At 47.8% G+C, this 22566-nt stretch overlaps 10 protein-coding genes across 10 annotated transcripts; 3 read left to right on the top strand and 7 right to left on the bottom strand.

Annotated features, from left to right (window-relative positions):
* Nucleotides 1-912: 912 nt before the first annotated feature.
* On the bottom strand, nucleotides 913-2455 carry F9C07_4112 (uncharacterized protein; the record flags this gene model as incomplete). Its single annotated transcript, XM_041292076.1, has 4 exons — nucleotides 913-1550; nucleotides 1615-2128; nucleotides 2191-2218; nucleotides 2286-2455. The coding sequence occupies 4 exons, from the start codon at nucleotides 2453-2455 to the stop codon at nucleotides 913-915; spliced, it is 1350 nt and encodes a 449-aa protein (XP_041146368.1).
* Nucleotides 2456-2716: 261 nt separating this feature from the next.
* On the bottom strand, nucleotides 2717-3734 carry F9C07_2157931 (uncharacterized protein). The gene is made up of 4 exons (XM_041292075.2): nucleotides 3540-3734; nucleotides 3439-3470; nucleotides 3237-3318; nucleotides 2717-3163 (listed from the first exon to the last, which is right to left on the bottom strand). Exons 1-4 carry the CDS (start codon nucleotides 3639-3641, stop codon nucleotides 3137-3139), a joined length of 243 nt encoding a protein of 80 aa, XP_041146367.2. The 5' UTR covers nucleotides 3642-3734; the 3' UTR covers nucleotides 2717-3136.
* On the bottom strand, nucleotides 3735-5594 carry F9C07_2283611 (NUDIX hydrolase domain-like protein). The gene is made up of 2 exons (XM_041292065.2): nucleotides 4886-5594; nucleotides 3735-4829 (listed from the first exon to the last, which is right to left on the bottom strand). The coding sequence occupies exons 1-2, from the start codon at nucleotides 5383-5385 to the stop codon at nucleotides 3971-3973; spliced, it is 1359 nt and encodes a 452-aa protein (XP_041146366.1). The 5' UTR covers nucleotides 5386-5594; the 3' UTR covers nucleotides 3735-3970.
* Nucleotides 5595-6056: 462 nt separating this feature from the next.
* F9C07_4110 (SPX domain protein) lies at nucleotides 6057-8861 on the top strand (the record flags this gene model as incomplete). The annotated part of the gene is made up of 2 exons (XM_041292062.2): nucleotides 6057-8288; nucleotides 8347-8861. 2 exons carry the CDS (start codon nucleotides 6057-6059, stop codon nucleotides 8434-8436), a joined length of 2322 nt encoding a protein of 773 aa, XP_041146365.1. The 3' UTR covers nucleotides 8437-8861.
* Nucleotides 8862-8970: 109 nt separating this feature from the next.
* F9C07_4109 (Frag1/DRAM/Sfk1 family-domain-containing protein) lies at nucleotides 8971-10277 on the bottom strand (the record flags this gene model as incomplete). Its single annotated transcript, XM_071511173.1, has 4 exons — nucleotides 8971-9127; nucleotides 9190-9360; nucleotides 9481-10008; nucleotides 10075-10277. 4 exons carry the CDS (start codon nucleotides 10275-10277, stop codon nucleotides 8971-8973), a joined length of 1059 nt encoding a protein of 352 aa, XP_071366489.1.
* Nucleotides 10278-10953: 676 nt separating this feature from the next.
* Nucleotides 10954-11756, top strand: F9C07_4108 (putative dithiol-disulfide isomerase; the record flags this gene model as incomplete). The annotated part of the gene is made up of 2 exons (XM_041292061.2): nucleotides 10954-11046; nucleotides 11109-11756. The coding sequence occupies 2 exons, from the start codon at nucleotides 10954-10956 to the stop codon at nucleotides 11754-11756; spliced, it is 741 nt and encodes a 246-aa protein (XP_041146363.2).
* Nucleotides 11757-12410: 654 nt separating this feature from the next.
* F9C07_2068909 (fructose-6-phosphate 2-kinase/fructose-2, 6-biphosphatase) lies at nucleotides 12411-14803 on the bottom strand (the record flags this gene model as incomplete). Its single annotated transcript, XM_071508745.1, has 3 exons — nucleotides 12411-13748; nucleotides 14046-14286; nucleotides 14547-14803. 3 exons carry the CDS (start codon nucleotides 14801-14803, stop codon nucleotides 12411-12413), a joined length of 1836 nt encoding a protein of 611 aa, XP_071366488.1.
* Nucleotides 14804-16000: 1197 nt separating this feature from the next.
* On the bottom strand, nucleotides 16001-17097 carry F9C07_4106 (uncharacterized protein). The gene is made up of 2 exons (XM_041285928.2): nucleotides 16948-17097; nucleotides 16001-16831 (listed from the first exon to the last, which is right to left on the bottom strand). Exons 1-2 carry the CDS (start codon nucleotides 16954-16956, stop codon nucleotides 16430-16432), a joined length of 411 nt encoding a protein of 136 aa, XP_041146361.1. The 5' UTR covers nucleotides 16957-17097; the 3' UTR covers nucleotides 16001-16429.
* Nucleotides 17098-17798: 701 nt separating this feature from the next.
* F9C07_2232732 (FMN-dependent dehydrogenase-domain-containing protein) lies at nucleotides 17799-19571 on the top strand (the record flags this gene model as incomplete). Its single annotated transcript, XM_071509918.1, has 5 exons — nucleotides 17799-17826; nucleotides 17898-17956; nucleotides 18036-19284; nucleotides 19336-19409; nucleotides 19485-19571. The coding sequence occupies 5 exons, from the start codon at nucleotides 17799-17801 to the stop codon at nucleotides 19569-19571; spliced, it is 1497 nt and encodes a 498-aa protein (XP_071366487.1).
* Nucleotides 19572-19992: 421 nt separating this feature from the next.
* Nucleotides 19993-22325, bottom strand: F9C07_1549314 (kinase-like domain-containing protein). The gene is made up of 3 exons (XM_041292050.2): nucleotides 21617-22325; nucleotides 21050-21558; nucleotides 19993-20900 (listed from the first exon to the last, which is right to left on the bottom strand). Exons 1-3 carry the CDS (start codon nucleotides 21836-21838, stop codon nucleotides 20501-20503), a joined length of 1131 nt encoding a protein of 376 aa, XP_041146359.1. The 5' UTR covers nucleotides 21839-22325; the 3' UTR covers nucleotides 19993-20500.
* Nucleotides 22326-22566: the final 241 nt, after the last annotated feature.

Raw genomic sequence — 22566 nt, 5'->3', positions numbered from 1 at the left:
GTGAAAAGAAAGAAAGAACGATTAGTCCAGCATGAAGATTTCCCGATCCCAAATGTATAAATAAATAAATGTAGCTGGGGGGATGACCTTTGCAAACCGATGATCTGATCGATTCCCTAAAATGAATCAATTTGTCGACTTATGTAAGCCACATGATCGGCGAAATATAAGGCATGGAATTACTCGTCATGATCCAAAAGAAGAAAAAACCTGTACAGTGATATCTGCCGCTGGTCCCATTGACTGACTGCAACTTTACTACACTGAAAAGCAGGTCCAGTCGCCCTTTCACCCACAAACGCATCCTCTCAGGCTGTCAACAGCCAGTCTCCGTCCAAGCACACTGCCACGTCCAACGGTCCAGCCATCGACCCCATGCGCCAACAAAATTATAAAATAAATTACAGAAGAAGAGTGTTGACTAGTTAAAAGCGCAGCCATGAGAGCCGAACTACCCATGAGAAGAGGGGGGAGGAGAAGAAAGAAATTAAAGAGCAATATACCATGCACGCTCAAAGATGCAAGACATATACAACCAGGAACCGACTTTTGGAGTTTATCTTCCAAAAGGAAAAAAGACGTAGAGCCAAGGAGGCTTGTAAAGACATAAGCCAATGTCTCTTCCCTCAGCCTTCCGACCCCTTATTGTAAGCATTTCAGAAGATTCGTCGCTTTCGTGACCCGTAACACCACCATTACCCATAACCTATTAGATAGGAATAGTAAGACAGATAGAGAATGCAGAAGACCACAATGGCCGCAGTGGGAAAGGAGAGACTTTAAGGAGCCCAAGAAGCAGTGTCAGAAGTCTGGTGTATGGTAAAGTAGAAAGCGTGGGAACTGGTGACAGACTCTCACAGACAGCCTATCCCGACCAAGGCGGTAGGTTCACTGACAATTGAAGCGTATGCTTTACTGAGATCCGGCAGGAGGGGTGACTGTGTTGCCATTAGGTCCGCCACGTCCGCGGCCGCCACGACCTCTACCACGACCCCTGAAATCACCACGTCCGCGTCCCCGAAACCCGTCACGTCCACGCCCGCCACGGCCACGGCCACGGGAACTAGGCTGTCTCTGATGATGCACGACCGCTTCGAAACCGTCGCCGCCTTGCGATTTAGACACAGTGACATTCTCAGCACCATTTTCCGTGGTCTCTTCTGTAATCACATTGTTGTCGCCCGTGTCAGCAGCTACAGGGGTAGCCTCAAGGCCAGTATCAGTCTCGGCCGGATCACGTGGCACTTCAACCCAGCCATCGTTATTCGCCGAGGATGCAAGTGAATCGCCAGTCTTGGGATTCCAGCTAGCCTCGGCAACAGGGTTAGCAGCATCGTCAACGAGCGTCTGCGCCGGTGGAGCGACCTGCTCGGGCTGGGATACAGCAGTGGTGGGCTCGCTCGCGGCGGGGATTCCGGTGTCATAAGAGCAATCCTGGAGTTCAGTGTAACCAGCATTGGCCAGAGTAGGATCCGATTCGGGAGCAGCATCCGTGCCTACTTCTTCAGTTGCGGGGGCGTGCTCTTCAGAAGTTTGTTTCACTTTGTTATCTAATAGACCAGAGCCGTTAGCAACGAGGAACTGGGTCATTGGGGCGGGAGGTAGTTGCCTTACAGGTGATCTCCAGTGCCTCCCCTTCAACACTGACAACCTTTTCATCCACACCATCAATTAGCTTTAACATCGAATTGACGGCCTCGTGCGACCCTCCATAAACCTGGTATAGAACACCTTCAAAGGCACGAGTCAGACTGGAGGTTTCGTCGCCAGAGCGTCTCATGGTGGCAGCAGCACAGAGAAATTTGCTCAAGCTAAGCAGACGCTGTCTCAAGTCAGTCTGACTCGCTTTCTTAGCCTCAGAGACAGCTTTCTCCTGAATTGCGTCCAACTCCTCTTTATGGGCCTTCGCTAACTCGGCCTGCTGGGTGGCCAGGCGTTGCTCGTACTGGGCAGCAAATTCCTTGTAGTTGGCGATCTGCTCTTCAATCTGAGCGATAGTGGCTTGCAGAGCGGGCTTCTTCAATGCCTGCGCCTTTTGGTCGGCATTGATCTTCTTCTCGGCAACCAGGTCATCAAGGGATTTTCCGGGATTTTCGGCAATGATGGCATCAACTTTAGCGGTCGCATTCTGTCCAAGGCAATGTGAGTGGTAAGGGACACAAGAGGGTAGTCTGGGGTGTAGTCACTGACCAGCTTCTTCACAGTATTGCGCAAGCTCCTATAAGCGTCCTGTTAGCTCCGTATCAAAGTGCGAATGCGCAGAACTTCATTTGGAAATGACGAACCTTTGCAGTTCTCTGAAGTACGGGCTGTCAATGTTGTCCACGCCGTTGGCGGTCGCTCCATTTAATTTCGAACTAACCGAAGGAGTAGAAGTATGGTTTTGCTTGAGCTTCTCCGAGGGCGACTCGGGCTGTGCCTGAGGGTTACTGTTATTGACAGAAGCGGCAGCCATGATGCTGAAAGATGACGTCTCTGGTGGTTTTCCCTAGAAGAGAGTGAACGCAATAGGAACAATGTTGAGGATATAAGGGTTGATGTAGGGAAGAGAATAGAAGGAAGGTTTTGAATAATCTAATACAAAAACGATAAACGATGAATTCGAGACGTGTTGGAAGAAGAGTTCGAAAGCAGAGGTGTTTGAAGATGAAAAAGAAAGCTGGCGGTGCGAAAGATGCGGGTGGAACTCTTCCGAACCTCAGGCCGCTTCTGTCGCGTGCAGCTCAACAAAGCACCCAGAACAACGCTCAGCCAGTAGGCACGCAGCTACCGAGTCAATGGCTGCAGCCTTGGGGGCGCGCAGGTGCATCTTTTTAGGGATTACTTCAATATAAAGCCAATTGAACCAGGGAGAAGCGTGTGTGTGCGCGTCGGAATAGCTCGTCATGGAACAAATACAATGGGGTATCATAGAATAAACTCCTAAGTAACGCCTCCACATCCCTCATTCTTGCCCAAACTTGATGTGACCAAACATGGAGAAGGCAAACTAAGTGCCCTAGTAGTACCTGTTCCTATGTTCAACGCTAAAACAATAGTAACCTAGCTATGTTATCCTGTAGACTCTGCCTCCTATGGTTCCTCTCGTAAGGGAATTCAGGGATTTATGCACGGTGCATGAAGTCGCATTGTATGGTCAACCCTTGAACTTGCGTAATGTCCTCTAGGGGAAGAGCATGATAATGAGAAAAAAGAGTTACAGGAACCACAAACGCAGTAATGAATCAGAAACGCACCTCGGTCACCTTTCGGACGGAATTTGGGCCAATGGTTTTGTCACCAGCTTTGCGCGAGCGAATTGCTGCTTCGCGTACCAATCTAGAAGGTACCTTTAGTATCAAATTCATCGTCGCAATCCTTCCCAGTCTTTTGCACATCATCTTTCCAACTTGGGACCGCACATAGCCAGAGGGCTAGAGAAAAACAATAATCACTCACTCTTGCATGAAAAGCATATAGTCCAGGAAGATCTATGAAATAGTGAAAGCAGCAAGTTACTAACTATCAATGCCGCTTTTTTGGCTATTCAGAGTACTTACCAGTATATCAGCATTCTTGCTCACGTTGCGATTCGACTGGGCTTTAACAATACGCTTCACCGTTCCGCGCGGATATAGCTTTTGCGTGGCGGCCATCGTCATCGGTAGTGTCGAAGAGAGACTAAGTATAGATGAACCAGGCGGCAAAGAAGACGATGGTCTGCCGATGTTGGTGGATCACCATAGCAAACCGTCATTTTTGATAAGCTTCGGCTTGGCGTGTTTATGTAACACGTTTTACCAATATATTGCATGCTTTGATACAATATAACCATGTAATTACGCTACAGAACATATGATATTTCAATCATTACATGATGTACAGTACCTATAGTACGAGATACTGTATGAGACTCTACTTCAACTAGATATTCGAAACTATATACAGGTCCCATTAAGGTGTCCATATAGCAACGCTCGGCAAGGTACAATCATTTTCGGCGTCGGAATAGTCTCCATGTGTACAACACAGCTAAGGAACCTATAGCAGCTCGCCACGCCAAGAAAATCTGGATAGCAAATCTGAGTTTAGCATAATAACCTTTAAGCATGATACCAACAGCATGTGTATCCCGTTCCAACTCTTTGGTTTCAGATGACCCATAGTACCTGCCAACTCCTAGCCCCTCGATGCCAACTTCATTATGAAAATGGCTCGCTTCCGCTGCATCATCATTACTGGTTACACTCACACCAGATGTTTGACTGCCAACCGCTGTGTTGCTTAGTTGAGGTCTAGACTTGGCCTGGAGCTTGTTGCTTTTCCGTAGGCGATAAGTTAGAATGCTGGTAATCAGGCGTAGGTCGGGGAAGGTAAACGTAGGGTACTCCCACAGCTGCACAGCTGTGTGAGGCGGGAGCATATCTAAAAAGTCAGCTAGAATACCGAGAGTCAACCCCCATAGAAGAAGGGGCTGAGTCTGGTCCTCAGGATCAGGTCGGTTGCCAAAGAACCACGCCTTTAATCGTTGCATTAGGGGAGACGGTCCTCGGCTGTCTATAGCGGCAAATCCAAACGACGGATTGCACCAAAGACTTTCAGTCGGCCTTAACCGGACAGCAGAAAACTCCATAAGGCCCAAGATGTACCGATAAGTAAGACGGGTGATAAATCCAGACGTTTTCGCATAGCGCTGCGATATATCGACATACTCCACCGTGCGCTGCGAAGGAGAAAGGAGAGCACTAAGAGGTACCCAGTGGGTTGAAGCAACCTCTGTTGGCTGTAGTCGGAGGGTCGGAGAATCACTGCATGTTAGAAGGAAAACATAAGGGCAAAGAACCATTAAACTTGGATCAACGCCATCAGCAGCTGAGCTAAGAAAAGCTATAGAAGGAAAACGTACGGAACGGAGGTCCAACCAGTAGATACAACACGCTCCGGTAGATTCCCCACAAATATATACTCATCCGCCGTCAAGTCGAGTCCTACTTCTTCTGATGCTTCCCTAATAGCAGCAGCTTTGTCGTCTGCATCTTCTGGATCACGCTTTCCTCCAGGTAGAGCAACATGGCCAGTCCAGCGATCTCCCACACGGGAAGCTCGTTTGATGAAGAGAGCCTCGGGATCGCCGTTCTGAACCCAGTCCTGAGAGAAAAAAGTATTCAAGCGTTGCTTGACTGACGCAGTATTGTTCTCTTGCGGAGTGATAGACGAGTGTTGCGAGTCGGGCCAATGGTTATGCGTAGGTCGGACTCGAAGGACGAGGGCCACGGAGGCGCGTTTATTGCATGCTGGCGGATTGGGAACATGAGGATACGGATGGTCATGGAGGTACCGTAGTGCATCATGAAGAGAACTGGAGAGCGGAACTGCTTCTAACAACTCGGACTTTGGTGTCTCCATCGAGGTCAAGTATCCAGGTACATGAGAATACCTCTGCCTACTAAGTAAAGATATTTCGGCTAATAGGCAAAGAAAACACAAAGCTTCAGGCAGCAATTAAGAAGCTGGCAAAGCAGTTGGGGCCAGTATAGGAAAGAAGCCAGAATTATTGTCGGGAAATCCTTATCGGCACCTCGGGTCTAGCAGTATCGGTAATGAGAGGTATCCAATAAATGAAAACAGGCCGTAGCGTATTTATTTTACCTACATCGTTACCGCCTAGCGGGTCCAAACGGCATCCCTCGCTATGACTGGCCCATTGACCGATGTAACACCTTACCAAAAATGGGAGGAAAGCTTTGCACGTGCGTCCAGACGCCATTGCGATAGTATGGACCTTATGGACTAGTATGCCCTGGGGGGTAGGAGAGCTGCTAGTCGGACTAACACCTACACGACACTATAACTGCAGTAAATTTTGGTCCACAGAAATTTTTTCTTTCATTCTTTGCCACAGCTTTGGATGGAGTGAGTGAGCAGCAATCCATCTTATATCCCAATTTTTCTCTGTTATTATCATCTTATCTATTCAAAGGGCGCCTTTTCTATCCATCCCTTCGAACTCAGTTACCAAGTACTCTTTCCCACCACGCTCGCTTTCACAGCCGTTCCAAAGTCGTGTCTAGACCACCATGCGCTTTGGTAAAACTCTCAAGAATTCAATTTATCCTCCGTGGAGTGGGAAGTACATCGATTACCACAAGCTCAAGGTCCTCTTGAGAGAGCATGATGTCACCGGGGATGGCAGTGACTCGGACACTCAATGGACGGAACAGGATGAAGAGGCTTTTGTCCAGGAACTGATCAACGTTCAAGTGGACAAAGTCAACGCTTTCCAAGTGGAGACTTCCCAGCAGTTGAGGGAACGTACTTCTGCCTGTGAAACCAAGCTGCGACCACTGGCACCCTCTGACGAAAACGAGGTACCCACTATAGTCGACGAAAATGAGAGGAAGACTATCGCTTCCGAAGTTCTCCAGGAATTAGATGGTATCACCAAAGAAGTGAGCGAGCTCGAGAAGTACAGTCGCATCAACTTCACTGGGTTCCTCAAAGCTGCAAAGAAGCATGATAGAAAGCGAGGGGCCCGATATCGCGTTAAGCCTCTGCTTCAAGTCCGGCTATCGCAGTTGCCATTTAACTCTGAAGATTATTCGCCCCTAGTCCGCAGGCTGTCAGTGATGTATTCCTTTGTTCGTGAAATATCGAGTCAGGGTGTTGTTGAGCCCAAGGATGTGGAGGCGCCTCGGTTCGGCCAAGACTCATATTCATCATTGAAGTTTTGGGTACACTCCGATAACATTCTAGAAGTCAAAACTTACATCCTTCGACGATTGCCGGTCCTCATCTATAACCCTGGCACTTCTAAGGAATTAGAGACACTTCCAGACGACCCTACAATCACATCCCTATACTTTGACACCCCACAATTTGACCTTTACACTCAAAAGGTCGCACGTGCACCTGAGGCCAGTTCCCTGAGGATTAGATGGACTGGAAATCTGAAAGATAAGCCTGCTATCTTCTTGGAGAAAAAGGTCGTGACCGATGACGATCGCAGTAAAGAGGTAAAGGTGCAGCTGAAGCAGAAGCACGTGAAAGAGTTTCTCGACGGCGAATATCGATTTGACAAGAAGCTCCATCGGATGACCGACATGGGTAATGGAGAGTCGGAGCAGGCAGAATCTCTCAAGAGGGATGTGGATGAGCTGCAATCGTTCATTAAGGAGCACCAGGTGCAACCCATGCTGCGAGCCAACTATACTCGCACGGCTTTCCAGATTCCTGGCGATGATCGGATCCGCATCTCTCTCGACACGAATTTAGCACTAATTCGTGAAGACTCTTTGGATGAAGAGCGACCCTGCCGTGATGCGAATGAATGGCACCGTACTGATATCGACAATGTCGGTATGGAATATCCATTCAGTACCGTCCGAACAGGTGAAATCGCGCGCTTCCCGTATGGTTTGCTGGAGATTAAGCTGAGGGGGGAGTCTGCACACAAAGCCGAATGGGTCAATGATCTGATGGTTTCACACCTTGTGAAGGAGGCCCCACGGTTTTCTAAATTTGTTCATGGCGTCGCACAGCTTTTTGAAGACTATGTCAACAGCTTTCCTTTCTGGCTTGGTGAGATGGAAAATGACATCCGCCGGGATCCTGAGACTGCGTTCCAGCAGGAGCGAGAAAGAATTGCAAAACGGGCGGAAGATGACATGGCAGTTGGAAGCTTCCTTGGCAACAGGGCGAGCCCGTCTGTAAAGCCCTTGGTGGGATCCCCCATCTCTAGGTTACCAGACGTCGAAAGTTCCACACGCCCGAGGCCATCACCCCAGGCAGCGCCATCTTCCAGACCGTCTGCCTTAGAGGGCGTCTCTCATGAAGTACCTGAATCATCAGAGCAAGAGGACCGACCTGTGACCCTGTCCCGTCTGGCTGCGTTGTTTCCAACGTTTTCTTTTTCACGTGCAAGTCGCGTGCAGCAGGCTTCGGTTGCTTTGCCGCCGGGTGTACGGGAGCCAGGTACCTGGATCAAGGATTCCGGACCTGTCAAGGTCGAAAGCAAAGTGTGGCTTGCCAACCAGCGAACCTTCATAAAATGGCTTCACGTCAGTATCCTTCTTTCCTCGCTCTCTCTGGGTCTTTATAACGCGGCGGGTAAAACCAATGACATAGCCCGCGCCCTCGCTATCGTCTATACTTGCTTTGCAATCTTTTCCGCAGCCTGGGGGTGGTACATGTATGAGAAGCGCTCTCGACTTATTCGCCAACGAAGCGGGCGGGATCTAGACAATACTTTTGGACCGATAGTTGTGTGTATCGGATTGGCTGTAGCCCTTGTATTGAACTTTGCTTTTAAGGTAGGCGGAACCCGTCAATGGCCATTTCGTCCAGACTAATAGCTAACTCGTGGTTCAGTATTCATCCACCTTGGAGAAGCTCAGACAAGAGCAGCCTTCTCACACCGATATGCCTACTTTAGTCAACCAAGGTGGACACGCACTTTGAAGGCTGCTATACTGGCTGAATTGACTCCAATGACCCGCCTGTCATCAATAGAAAATCAGGAAAAAGGCACCTTCCCCTAGAGGGAACGGCAGCCTGGCTCCTCAAGTCTGACGAGAACAGCAGCTTTTGTATATTTGATGTGTATTGTACCCGTTGTTGCGGAAGGATTCTAACAACAAAAAGTTTAAGAATGAATGAATGACTAGTGATGCTATTCGAAGGTGTTATGGGCAACAAAAAGACAGCAAGGTGGTATAGTCAGAAAACTCACTGACCGATCCGTACAGTCAACCTACGAAATTGTATTACCAACTCGACGATACCGCTCGGAAGGCCACGTACACTCACATTTGTTTTACTGTTTTCCAATGCGTATGTATGTTAGTTATACTTCTTTCCCCCAAATCCAATATCTCGAAATGGCCAAGTTTATCTCAGTATAGAATTGTTTAGAGATCAATGTAGGTCCTATTATGTATCCAGATATGTCTCTGAAAATCGTTGTTCATATATGATGAAGCAGAAAACCTAAGTTCACGTATATCTCCCCCCTGAAGGTCCCTCAACTAGGGGGGCGCGCTCAGGGTCCCAATTCCGTATCTGGCCCGGTAAGCTTTCGGGTGGTTCGATATCTTTTCTTTGTATTGGGGGACTGTAAAGCACGCTTGGGACGTAGCCGTCGAAATTGGTTCTGACGCAATGGTCAATGATATACTAGTGGGGTGGAATATGGTCCACCATGGCAGGACATACCGGTCGAGGAACCCACAAAATAACCAAAGATAGATAGTTCCCAGGAATGCAATAATCCATTCAAGGATCCCTGCCTTTCGATAGCTTGCGATTTCCTCAGGTACAGTCAGAGAGATGAAAGCCACTCCCAGGAAGACTTCTGTAATGATCAAGGCTGTTGAGAGGGAGGCACTAATTCGGGGGGGATCAGTCTTGCTTGTTTATGACCACGGAAGATAAGAGCTGAGAGATCCCAAAAGTAGCAGCAAGCGAAGGCGCCAATTCAAAGGGACAGGAACAGGGTACACATACAACACTCTAACTCGTAAACTTCTCCTCCCCCAATTGTGTTGCCATACACCCAGATGGTAGACATATGACACAAACCCGAGTACCTCGTTCGAATATACAATAGCAGTACAAGCAGATTGTATCGCCAGACCAGCGAAACAGACCTGGAGGAAGAGGTGATGTGCGCTCTTATACCGAAAGGTATCCATGACCGCCAGTAAAATCAGCGCGATACTAGCCACGGCGGCAGCGAAGATGGCTAGCAGAGAGATAAGCTTTAGGGTTCTCGTAGTTTCATGGTCCTCTTCATCCTCGCTGTAGGAGTCATGATGGCCACAGTGACTATGGTACGAACTGCGATGCCCAGTAAGACCATGTTCGCCATTGCCATTACGGTTGTTGGTTACAGGACATTTCACCAAAGCGAATCCCGGCTCATAGCGCACTACATGAACCGCAGAAACGGTGGTCACGAAACCCACGGCTGTGATAGAAGCACCGATGAGAAAAAGTGGCTTCAACTCGAAAGACGCTATGTCGGAGATGAAGCTGACTCCGCGTTAATACGTTATGATATACAAAGGTTTAAGACGAGGGGGGTAAGAAGCTACGAACGCAACATGCTGGTTACTTTGTCCCGGGTATTGAGGCATTCCGTGGGCGAGCCATATTGACAGTAGGGACGCCAGAGTCAGAAACCAGACCGAGCCAGCTAACGCTGGGAAGAGAAAGAGTCGACTTGGGGGAATGTTGAGAATGAAGATATGGAGAAGAAACCAGGCTGAATCATAACAGCGGACGAGAGGGTTTGTACTCATTGAGACTTGGCACGGGCCAATTCGGTATTCATAGCTCTGCAGATGTGGAGTGCGTTGGACTCAACTGTCAGGCAGTGGGTAGAAAGAGAAGATAGTACTGTAGATAAACAGCAAGTGATTGTGATAACAATTTCACACTCCAAAAAAATATAGAGTAGACCCCTTGAGACCCTAGTAAGCTGAAGTGCTTACCTATTTCCTAATGAGTAACGAACCGAGTCTGCTATGGAAATCAAGTTTAATGGTTCGATCCTCATTTTATTCCCTTTTCCATCCCCGGAATTTTTTTGCTATGATGTCATTCTCTAGATGCAAGATGATATCAGCGGTGGGAATAAAGCCACAAAGATACTGCTGCGTACTTATTAGTACTTTACTATACGGCTTATAAGTCAGCTTACCTACTCTTTGGACTATCTCCTAGTATACCCGGGTTGTGGTTTACAAGTGACATCCATAACAATTGTGAGACTGAATAAACGAAAATCTTGTAAAGCAGCAACACACAAACTTTTGCTCATACATCAATTTAAATACTTGCTGACAAATCAAATCAAATTATTAAGCCATGTATACTTGGTTGACTACTACTACTAGTATTGAAGTAGTACATCTATATTGATATATATATCACATACATAGCCATGTTTCAGTAAGAACCTCTTTGATCTTATTTATGATTTATCAGAAACTGGCCCATCTGAACAAACATATTGCTATTACTATGACGAACTTTAACATTCAGATCATCTCGGACAGCGTCTGTCCGGTACGACCCCATTCTCTTCGTTTCCTCCTTCATACACGACTTATATCTAACCTACCAACTAGTGGTGCTACGTAGGCTTGCGCCGTCTTTCCCGCGCCATTGCAACCCATAAATCAGTCCACCCCACTGATACATTCACTCTCACCTGGCACGCCTACTACCTGAGACCTGACAACCCGCCTTACCCGGGCCTAGACAAGAGAGAGTACTATATCAGCCGGTTTGGGGAAGATGGATTCTCTCAGATCTCTAACAAACTCGGTGAGGTTGGACGACAAGAAGGGATAGCGTTCAATTTCTCCGGCAGGCTGGGGAACACACGGGATTCGCACCGGGTGATTTGGTATGCTGGGAAGAAGGAAAGGGAAGCTGGCGCTCCCGCAGCCACTGAGCTGGGTGTAGTCGGGGGCTTGCAAACAAGGGTTGTCGAGAATCTTTTTAAGGCATACTTTGAGGAGGGGGGGAATATCACAGACCAGAAGATACTCCTGGAGGCTGCGGTTCTGGCCGGGCTGGATCGCGGTGAAGTAGAGAGACTTCTGGATTCCGATGATGGAGGGCAGGAAGTCGACTTGGAGGCAGCTCGAGCCCAGAGGCAATTGGTTACTGGTGTGCCCTATTACACGATCCAAGGGCAATATGCCATTGGGGGAGCCGAGGATCCCTCGGCATTTTTGCAGGTTTTTGAGCAGGCGAAGCAGAACTCTTAGGCTAGAGTACCAGGGGATGGTTGGGGAAGTGCAATGAATAAGGGTTGTAGTTCAGTCATGCCCGATACTTGAGAAATCCATTGATTGTCATCTAGGAAACGCGTGCCAAACGGGGACTAGCAGCAGACACGTGCGTAGAGAGCCTGTAGGCCATGGCACCACTATCTACTATTACACCCTTCTAAATCACACGGAATCCGTTTTCTGCATAAGGACTTTGTGGAAAATAACTTGACCTCAACGCCAACGCAATGCCATGCAAACAGATGAAATCGCCATAAGCCACAAGCAAACGAGTAAGAGATCCAGCCATTGTGGATCGTCACTCGGAGCGAAGTACAACATTGACGACCAGAAGATAAACAGAAAGAGGAAACAAATCTTTCCTTACATTACATATGTTGGTTACATAACCGGCTGCACTTATCAACGCCAGAAAAACCATAACACCAGCGGCGAATGTTACCTGATCAAGGATTTCACGAAGCGTACAATGACGGCTAGCGAACTGTAACACCATAGTCATAGCCAAAGCCAAATATTCATTTCATAAGCAAGTCATAACGATTCCAAGGACACGGCGGGGATCGGTGCAAGCTTCTAACGATGGAGAGCACATATCGTCTCTATCCATAGCGGAAGTCATCGTACGATCTAATTGGCGCTGGTCTGGCGTAGCTCAAAATTGGGAATATAGTCAAACCAGTCGGTGTCTGGGTTGTAGCGATATGCTTTGAACTCAACCCCGTATGGCTTGGGCTCAAGCATATACAACATTCCCAAAGGCACGTCTAAGTCTGTCACCTCATCGCATTTGAGGCCCTTGAAGTAAGCCAGAAGGACGCGTGCTACGGCTCGGTGAGTGACTAACAAAACATGATCGGTCATTCGCTCAACCTCGACAATCACTGCTCTAAGTCGGTTGATAACATCCAGATACCCTTCTCCTCCAGGTCCTGGATACCTGTAGTAAAGCTTGTCGCGTTTGCGGGTCGCGTATTCGTCGGGAAATTTTTCACGGATTTCCTCATATGTCATGCCCTCCATCTTTCCCGCATGAAGCTCGTCGAGCATCTTCATTTGTTTGACATCATATTCGTCCTCGTTGAAAGACTCGACTGTCGAAATCGCACGCTGCATCATGGAGGACCAAACACAGAAATTGCGTGGCCGGTCACTAGGAATGTACGAAGGGTTGGGCGGAGTGCTATCACCCGGACGTGGGGGAAACTTCTGCATCATCTCTTTCTGTCTCTGGTTCATTTCCCACTCGTTTCGCTGGTGATCGATGAATCGGGTGAGTGCTTTGCCATAGCGATGGCCATTTTCGCTGAGTTCCGAGTCACCACCGATTCGGCCTGCCTGGTTATCCTTACTCTCGCCGTGCCTGGTAATCCATATTTGCCGCGGTGATAGATTGAAGTTCAACAGGTAGTAGACGACTTGGGATGAGAGAAAACCGTGGGTCTGATGCGACACAACTTTGCGACCCACGTCGATCATCCTGATATAAGCCATATTATGTTTTTCTTCGTATTCGCCGAGGGGCACATACGATTTCTCGTATAGTTGAACACGCTTCTTGAAATCCTCCAATGCTTTCACTGGGTTCTGGCCCTTATAGTCCGGACCTGACAATTTCAAGCGCATGTTGGCCTCCAGCAGCTCTTGATCCACACAGCTGCTCTCAAGGAACAATATACCGAGCTCAGGGCCAGCACGCTTGCGAATATGATCTACAATTGCTTTGCGGCGCTCCATCGTACTATTAGTTGCGTCAAGGATGCCAACGCTGCCACCTCTGTCGAGGATATAGTCCAACAGTTCGTCTAAGGTGTCCAGGGCCACCTGCTCTCTAAGCTTCACGGCCAGCTGATTTTTAGGGTCGAAGAAGCTTGCAGACTGGTCAAGCGGTTCAGGGGACGCTTCTTGCATAGCCCTTTTGTCTTCTGGTGACGCATTAAATGGTGGCACAATAGTGACTCCATTTTGCTCCAGAGACGGGTCTTCCTCCTTCCCGTTAACAAGGATCTTCGTGGGGACAACAGGGGGTGGAAGTGAGTTTTCAAGTTCGGGAGGGGAAGCCGCAGGCTCATGGGCCCCGGGGGGCGATATTATGGCTTCAGAAGGGATTGTACTCTTCCGGAGGTGGTTCGCAGCGCCAACGCTGACGCTCAAACGTCGTACCGAATCGACGAGATCCTTTTGAATTGAACTGGTTCTATGATTCCTATGCCTTCCAGGAGGCGAGGGAGATTTGCCAGCTGCAACGCGACGACGTTCTCCTACGTTGAAGATTTCGGTGTCATGCTGCAGCCAGTTTAAGTAGCGAGCCAATTTCTTGGTCACATAACTTTTCCCCCGTGCAGGGAGGCCGACCATGACAATGACTAGCTTGGACCCAACATCACGTTGAGCAATCCGACCATCAGGCGACACCTTCGATTTGGTGAGACCTGGAATATCAAGTGTGGTGGCACGAACCCGACCAGGCGTCGAGGCGGTCGTAGTTGGAGTGTTATTAGCATTGCTGACGAGGACATTAGTCTCAAGATACTTAAAACCAAAAGAACACGAAAACGTAAAATAGAAGACTAATAGAACATCAAACAGTAAGAAGCATAATAATAGATTTACGTGAACCGCCTGGCCGATATGGCCCGGAGGAACAACTGCCGATCAAAGTTGAGGGAAATTTAAGGGCAACCTAAAATCCCCCGAGTCTGTGACGCAAGATCTAGACAATAATAGACAACCAACAAGCGAACGAAAAAGCGAAAGGGAACATACAATTGTGGAGACGAAGGTGCGGTAGAAATCGGAGTGTCAGTTAGGGCGAACCCGACACCATCCTTGGATGCTTGTGAGCCTCTGTGGGCATCGGAATGCAGGTCATTTCCTAGCGCTCTTCCAACCAGCGTCTTTGCCGGAGGCATAAGATTAGCATCTTTCCCGATTCCGGGCCTAGAACATCCATTTGACGAGCCTCCGTCGGAACTATCTGGTACACGGTTTTGCAAAGAATCGGGCGTTGACGCGCTTGTCATGATCGCCGAGCGTGCAATATTGGTGTGTTGTTGAGACATCCCCGCCAGTGGCGCAGGGGATGCAGCCAGTTTCTGAGCAATAGGTTGGAGTATCGCGATCGGGAAAATTTGCGGTAAGGCCGGGTCTTCACCCTCAGAGTACAAGTTGAAGTCAAAGACAGATATAAACGATTCTTTGAATCAACCAACCTCCTGCTTAATTGGAAGAGTTAGAGGGTGAGGGGTGTAGAGGGTTGGAGGAAAAAAAATAGGAGCGGAGCTGCCGGTGGGCGGCGGATGAGTCAAGTAGAGCAGCACTAAACGTCACTGTTTGGCTTCAAACTGCCTCAGCCCCTACACTTTGTTGGTGACCAAGAAAAAAAATCGCCCCCTTCCAAAAGGAAAAATAAATAAATAAAACAAACCAACCTGTTCGAAGAAACCCGAGTGATTAGCCCAAGAGAAGACAGAAGAATTCAGAAATGGCTATGATCTCTTCTTTTCCCGCTTCTACCTACGCCACTCGATCAAAATAGATCAGCAATCCAGGAGAGGAGACAAAGAGAGAAGGATATAGATCAATATACTGATAGGATTCTTTATTCAATCGAGAGATAAGGAAGAGAAAAACTGCAATAGCATCAGGTGAACAAGGGAGGAAACTACCCTAAGGGTGGACAGTTTAATGGACATATATGATTCCAGCTTTACAATCTATGAAGTCACTGGTTGGGTTGTCAGGACGGACATACAAACTGGTGGATCTCCGGCGTGTTGATCTATGGAAACATGATGTCAGGAAGTGTCCACCATGTAAATGTGACGGCCACGCTGGTTATAAGTAATCATTCCCCCTCCCGACAAGACCAAAATAATACTTTCTTACCAGTAACGTTGTTAGATCTTCACGTACTGTGCCCATACATGAAATTAAAGTCAAATTTATCTTGGCTCCAATCGTTCATGGAAACACGGAAAAACTGAAATGCTTGGCCTAGGCAAGGGTACAAAAGAGACTCAACTACACAGTACCATCATCATGAAGGGAAGGAGTGGCCCACTGATCGTGTTGATCCACTTTGGATCAACTGATTCGCACTGTGTCTGAAATCCTGCAGCGGGCCGGAAACACCGAGGAGCCTATATTACCTTGTTTGACTGGTATTGTAGACCGCAACCGTGGTCTCCGCCAACAAGTCTTAAAAAACTTCCCTGCGTTGAACCCCTTCAGTCAAGATGTCTCCCCTTGCAGTCAACTGTAGAAGCTGCTGAATCCACCATGACCAACGTTGCATGTCGGTATGGGTCATCATAGCCACCTATGCATAGAGAAAGTCTTTGTCATGTGTTACATTGTTGGAGGAATCCGCCGGGCTGCTCTCTGTGATATACGCATCCTCTGTCGCATATCAGCTTAGCACTTGGCATCATACCATCAGCAGAGCGGTCTGGTGGCTCCCGCAATGCTTGTTTCTCTCTACCTTGAGAGTTCACACACACACTCGAGGATACTAATCGGACAAAGGGGTTGTATTCCGCGGGATTCTTGGCGCTTGGCAGTTACGCAGGGCGTTACCACATTGCCTGAGATACGGAGTATAATAAACCTGTTGGGTTTATCACTCCATTGGGACTTTGATACTCCGCCTACTTATCCAGCCTGAGAGTGAGAGCAATCAGTGTGGCGTATGCGGCGACGCTCAGAGCCGTCAGTACGACCACCGCATTTCCGCTCGTTCGAAACTTATGTCTATGGATGCCATCTTCTCCCACCTCCGAGAAAAACTGCCGATTCCCTTGTTGGCGGCGGAAGAGACCAATAATGAGCACACCGGTGCCGTAAATCGCGAACAAAGCCCCTGTGCTGTAGAACTCGCTAGTGAAAATTTTGAGCACAACGAGGGCAAACGAAAACTGTGATAATGCTGTCCGGACATAGGCTCCTTCAAAAGTCCGCTGAGCTGCCCGCACTTCAACGATCTCATCGGTTGTTAGCGCAACAGTGCGAGCCCGGTGCATCCGTAGGCGATATCGATCAGCGGCACGACGCTGATACTAGTTAGACCGGAGCATATTTGGAGAATAAAGAAATGATGTAACACAGAATATGATGAGCAACAGGGAAATAAAAGAAAGAGCACCGTAACTCAAATCAGCAGACGCACCTCGAACATCGCGACGCGTTATTTATGCACGCTTCCTGTTCTTTCCCAACGACTCGATCCAATGTGGCAACGCGATGTAACTAGGTAAGGAGGATCCTTTGGGGGTACACCTTGAGTCCGCCTCGAGGAGTTAATGTTGAGGCTTTTGCTCCAAGAACCTGATGGAAGTTGGCTTCCGAAAGAGAAAGATTTCGCGCGGGGAGGAGACACCAGGTAAAGCTATACCTAGAGTAGATGCACGTGCGGCGAGCAGCTGATCAAATGAAGTGATGAGGGAAGGACCCAACTAGTACTAGTAGCTCAAAGTTGCTTTGTCCAGCGACACATAGAACATGAATACCGACATTTTCAAACATACCCTTTTGCGATTGATACATGTTATTTTCACCACATAACGATCAAAGATAAAACGTCATAACTCGTTGGAACTTAGAAACCATTTATCCACCAATCATCGCGCGAGGTTCTCTAATCCGCAAGAAATAGCGGGCCCGTCGGCTATCAAATTTACCAAATGAAGCAATCTCAATAGCCGCAGCCCATACTGTACGTCTTCCTCCTCCCAAGGCTGGGCCTTACTTCCCCACACGGCGCCTGGTCGGAGTCAAGTCCGATCAGCCTATTTATGCACATTGCACGCTCGGTCATTGAATGGGGCTAACAACGAGTAGCCTGTTGCCGAGTCTAGGTCGGTCGGGTACATGACTTAGGAGTCCCGTTCTCTGAAGGACATACCTTCTTCTTTTTTCTCCCCTTTCGCTACTCTTCATCTCTCGAATCTTTATCCAGCCCTGCCACATCTCAATTCCACGAACCAGTTCTGAAGATACAACCGTGCTTGGTCACGCAAGATGGCCAAAGTGTTCGATGCGGCGGAAGGTATGTTATCACTCTTCTACTTTGATGAAATATTTCCAGGCTGATGCACTAACTGATAACCAACCGTTCAGTCGCGAAACATAATACCCCAGACAGTTGCTGGGTGATCCTATATGGGAAAGTGTACAATGTATGATCTTATCCAAGAAAGAAATCTTGAATCTATACATGTTAGGCCTCAAACTAATTAAGAATAATTTATCTTATAGGTCACCGACTTCCTCTCCGAGCACCCCGGTGGTTCCAAAATTATTTTGAAGCTCGCAGGAAAGGATGCAACCGAAGAATACGATCCCATTCACCCCCCGGGCATTTTAGAAGAAAACCTGAAGCCAGAAGCGATGCTTGGTACTGTCAATCCAGATACACTTCCGAAGGTACAGGCAGAGCCAATACCCTCGTCAAGCGATGAGACGGAGGGTCCACCCCCGATGGAGTCCCTTCTCAACATGGACGACATCGAACAGGTGGCTACAAAAAACGTGAGCAAGAAGGCATGGGCCTACTACTATTCCGCCTCTGATGATAAAATTTCCAAACATTTCAACACGGAAGTTTACCGCTCAATTCTCTTACGGCCACGGGTTTTCATTGACTGCACACAATGCGACTTGGATACTACGTTGCTGGGACATAAGTTAGGAATGCCAATATATGTGTCCCCTGCCGCGATGGCTCGATTGGGCCATCCGGCTGGTGAGGCAGGTATCGCCGAAGCTTGCCGCAGCTTTGGAGCCATGCAGGTTATCTCAAACAACGCATCTATGACACCAGAGCAAATTGTAAAAGATGCAGCTCCCGACCAAGTATTTGGATGGCAGATTTATGTCCAAATTGATCGCAAGAAGAGCGAAGCGATGCTGGCACGGATAAACAAACTCAAGCAAATCAAGTTCATTGTTTTGACCCTGGATGCCCCGGTGCCGGGCAAAAGAGAAGATGACGAGCGGGGAAATGCTATCGGAGCATCAGCTCCAGTTCCAAGCGCGGCAAAGGCAGCAGATAGTGCTGAAGATGAAACCTCTCGGATTAATCAATCTTCTGGCGGTGTTGGGAAACAACTCTTCGCTGGAACAGATCCCTCACTGACCTGGAAAGAAACTTTACCATGGTTGGCCGAGCGTACTAACTTGCCAATTATCCTAAAGGGCCTACAAACTCATGAGGATGCCTATATTGCTTCTCTACATACACCTCAAGTCAAGGGCATTATTCTTTCGAATCACGGCGGCCGTGCTCTCGACACTGCTCCCCCGGCAGTTCATACGTTGATGGAAATCAGAAAATATTGCCCGGAAGTATTCGATAGATTGGAAGTTTGGGTTGACGGCGGCATCCGGCGTGGTACAGACGTTGTAAAAGCACTATGCTTGGGGGCGAAGGCCGTGGGAATCGGGCGACCCGCCCTGTGGGGCCTTGGGGCCGGCGGTGTCGATGGTGTCAAGCGAACCCTGCAGAGTATGTTTGGAACCCTGGATTTTAAGAAACAAACGACTGACCGAGGCTTAGTACTGGCGGACGAGAGCAAGACATGCATGCGGTTACTTGGTGTAGAAACTGTGGATAAGCTGGGCCCCCAACATGTAAGACCCCTTCGTTACTATCCCAATGACAGCGAGGTTCCTCATCAGACATACTCCGATGCTTACGCTATATAGATCAATACCCGTCTTCTTGAGCAACAGGTTTATAATGGTCCATCAGGCCTCGAATCCATACGGAGCGTTTTCCGAGCGAAATTATAGATGATGTGGCCACTGACGTATAAGTGGTGTTATAGTGCGCTGTTTACTCGCTTTGATTGGAGAAGTCGCTTGTATGTACAGGTCTACGGCATATACCATACAATTTAAACCATACAGAACTATTTAAACAAAGGCCATTCGATTTGTCGATATGCGTCATCTGAGCAAAAAGGAAAAACTGAACAAGTGTGTCCGCTAAGGTGTATATATGAATAGCGTAATTATAGACGATTGAAAGTTCTCTTAGTCTGTGAAGCGATCAAACCGTCAGGTCGTTGTCCTCAAATATATCATCCCGTTCGATCTCTCAAATGTTCCATATATAGCTCTAGCTTATAGTTCAAGAATCAGCTACTCTTCCTCTTCTCCACCCTGTCACCATCAACGCCCACGTATCTTCACCAAAACTACATTCCTCTCATCTCCACCTACTCTGTAAAGAATCTCCACGTTCAAGCTGCTGCTACCAGAATAATACAACTGTGCTTGCCACCAGCCTTCTCAAGGTAATTTTGATCGAAGCATCCGGGCTCGTATAGGTTCCAAGCGTTGCAAGGGTGTTATACCGTTCCATGTTTGGGTTCAACTTAGCATATACGATCTTTCTACGCATTTTGATGGGTTGAACGGGTCCTGGGCTACGGCGTTGTTGTCCCCGGCCGAACGACCAGCATGTCTCCCCATTCGCGAGTATGCTCGACATAAATGGTCAGTCACAGTTGAGGGTGGGGGATATTATCCATAGAAATGGACTGTTCACTGATCAGGAACTGGATACTCACCCAGCGGGCGAATATATAGTAACGATCCATCTGTATGATAGTTTGACGGACATTTCCCTCCTACAGCTAAGTCGTGAGTAAAGAACTGTGTCTACATAATGCCCGTATCTTCACTATAAGCAGAATATACCGAACTACAGAGCTCCCCTACTTCTTGAACAAACACTCCCACACCCCTCCTTTGAACCAACTCTTATCTTTCTCCCAGGCTTTGACAATAAGATCTCTCCCCAGCCTCACGACATCAGTAATCTGCCCGTCTGTCCCCCATCCAGGGACCGTACTGCCGAAGTAGATCAAATGGGTCCCTACGTGAATTAACGTCCGGAATGCCATTTCTTCACTCAAAGCAGGATACGCTTCCGTGATACCCTGAATAATCCACACTCCAGCATCGATATCTTTGTAGTGTTTTAGCTCATACAACTCGGCCATCATTTGGCCTAGATCAAGAGCCCGAGTACCACACTGAGCGAGTTCCCAGTCGATGATGAATAAGGGAGTGTTAGAGTACTGTGTATCCAGTGAAGTTTTCGGAAGTATGATACTGACATTATTAGTAACCCTGCTTCTCCTGTTGAACCTGGAGGGAGGCCAAAAAAAAAAAAAAAATAAAATAAAATAAAAATAAAAATAAATAGATAAAAAAGAAGGGTAAGCCGGGGATAGGAAAGAGAAAGATACAGCGGTACTTACTTCCCCGACCAGAAGTCCCCATGGATCACTCCAAATCCCTCTCCATCTTTCCTTCCCGACTCACTCTTTGCCATATCCCTGACCTTCTCGAAAACGGCTCGGCTGCCCTCCAGTATCTCAGGGTACTTGCTGACCATGTTTATCAAATTATCATAGTTTATGCTGAACTTCAAATCCCGGAAGAAGTGGTTCTGCTCTAATTCCAGAGCCACATCAGCCTGTGCCGGCTCCTTGGCCCATGAATGAAAGGAACTCAGCCAGTGCCCCAATGCCCGGCCAAGAGACACCGCCCATTCACGGGGCACAGTTCGAGCTGAGCTGGGCGACACAAAAAATGATTTTAGATCTACGGAGTCAGGAAGATCTTCCATAACTTGGGTGTGGGTGAGCGGATTGAATGAGTATATATGGGGTGTTTTTGCCGTGAATTGGCTGGTTGCGTCTTCATCGTTCGTGATTTTCGAGCTGGGGAAGTTATTAAGTGAGGTTAAAATGGATTTTTCGATGAGCTGGATGTTAGAGTATTAGCCAAGATAATTCGTCGTGTGAGAGGACAGGAACAGGTACACAGCGTTGGGCGGATAATTTAAATTCGCGATTTGATGCTATATAGTCCTCTGTATGCTTGATGACAACGGTTGTGGTTCCATCTTGACGTGGACGAAGCAGAGTGCCACGAAAGACGAAGTTGGCGGTCCCACCGCTTAATTGCTCAACAGATGAGCAGACATATGGAGTCGTGGAGAGCTCCGATAGTATAGTTTCTGGTGATATTTCGCTGTCGGCCATGATGGCGTATATTAAACAGATGAGAATCAGGACGTCTTCAAGAAAGTACTATATCTTGATATTGGGTATATGTGATCATCTAGGGGGGATAAAACACGTAGAAGTCGTGATAACTTGGTTATATACTACTTAGTAGGTGATGAAGAGCCCCTCCAAAAGAAGTAACGTAGTAAGGATTCCGTCTCCACATTGAGGTGGCCTTCAATACGAGGCATCGATGACTCACGAAGCATTGTGTGAATCAGTCGGCGTCCCGATTTGGCAATCATGCCGTGTTCTTCACCGGTAAGAACAATAGCGATCCATATAGTAGGTAATAGTTACTATTTTTCGAATTCACCAAAAGGGACTGAGTGCTCATGACATACGGCATCGGTTTGGAAAAAGGCCGACTCATCAGGGCACATGTAATGATACTCCACTACTACTAGTAGTAACTGTACCAGGGTAACACTAGGGTATCAAAACCTCGCTTTTGTACAGACAGTATGTGTCGCAAGGACTGCAATTCATAGGCGAAAATCTAATGAAAACATTATCAAATTTGTCCTTTCTCAAGTTGCTTTTTCTCTGGAATGTCACCGTTTATTGCGTGAGCCCCCGATTACAACTTGTATTCCGTTATGTTATTGTACATATCTTTCCTCTTGTCACATACCCCTCAAGCGCAGTAGGTCTGCAGTCCTATCTTCGGCAATAAAGATGCCTGGAAGAAGTTCAACAGCCAA

The sequence above is a fragment of the Aspergillus flavus genome, chromosome 4 (assembly GCF_009017415.1).
Source record: "Aspergillus flavus chromosome 4, complete sequence".
In the NCBI taxonomy this organism is placed as follows: domain Eukaryota; kingdom Fungi; phylum Ascomycota; class Eurotiomycetes; order Eurotiales; family Aspergillaceae; genus Aspergillus; species Aspergillus flavus.
This window is presented reverse-complemented; position numbering and strand designations above follow the sequence as displayed.

Excerpts from the sequence above, each read along its gene's own strand:
- F9C07_2283611 (XM_041292065.2), bottom strand. The coding sequence starts at position 5,385 with ATGGAGACACCAAAGTCCGAGTTGTTAGAAGCAGTTCCGCTCTCCAGT. Across the intron at positions 4,830-4,885 it reads ACTGGTTGGACCTCCGTTCC|TTTAATGGTTCTTTGCCCTT; the intron begins GTACGTTTTCCT and ends CGTTGATCCAAG.
- F9C07_1549314 (XM_041292050.2), bottom strand. The coding sequence starts at position 21,838 with ATGGCCGACAGCGAAATATCACCAGAAACTATACTATCGGAGCTCTCC. Across the intron at positions 21,559-21,616 it reads AATTATCCGCCCAACGCTGT|CTCATCGAAAAATCCATTTT; the intron begins GTACCTGTTCCT and ends TCTAACATCCAG. Across the intron at positions 20,901-21,049 it reads GGGGACTTCTGGTCGGGGAA|TATCATACTTCCGAAAACTT; the intron begins GTAAGTACCGCT and ends TAATAATGTCAG.
- F9C07_2157931 (XM_041292075.2), bottom strand. The coding sequence starts at position 3,641 with ATGACGATGGCCGCCACGCAAAAGCTATATCCGCGCGGAACGGTGAAG. Across the intron at positions 3,471-3,539 it reads GCAAGAATGCTGATATACTG|ATCTTCCTGGACTATATGCT; the intron begins GTAAGTACTCTG and ends ACTATTTCATAG. Across the intron at positions 3,164-3,236 it reads CCGTCCGAAAGGTGACCGAG|AGGACATTACGCAAGTTCAA; the intron begins GTGCGTTTCTGA and ends CTCTTCCCCTAG.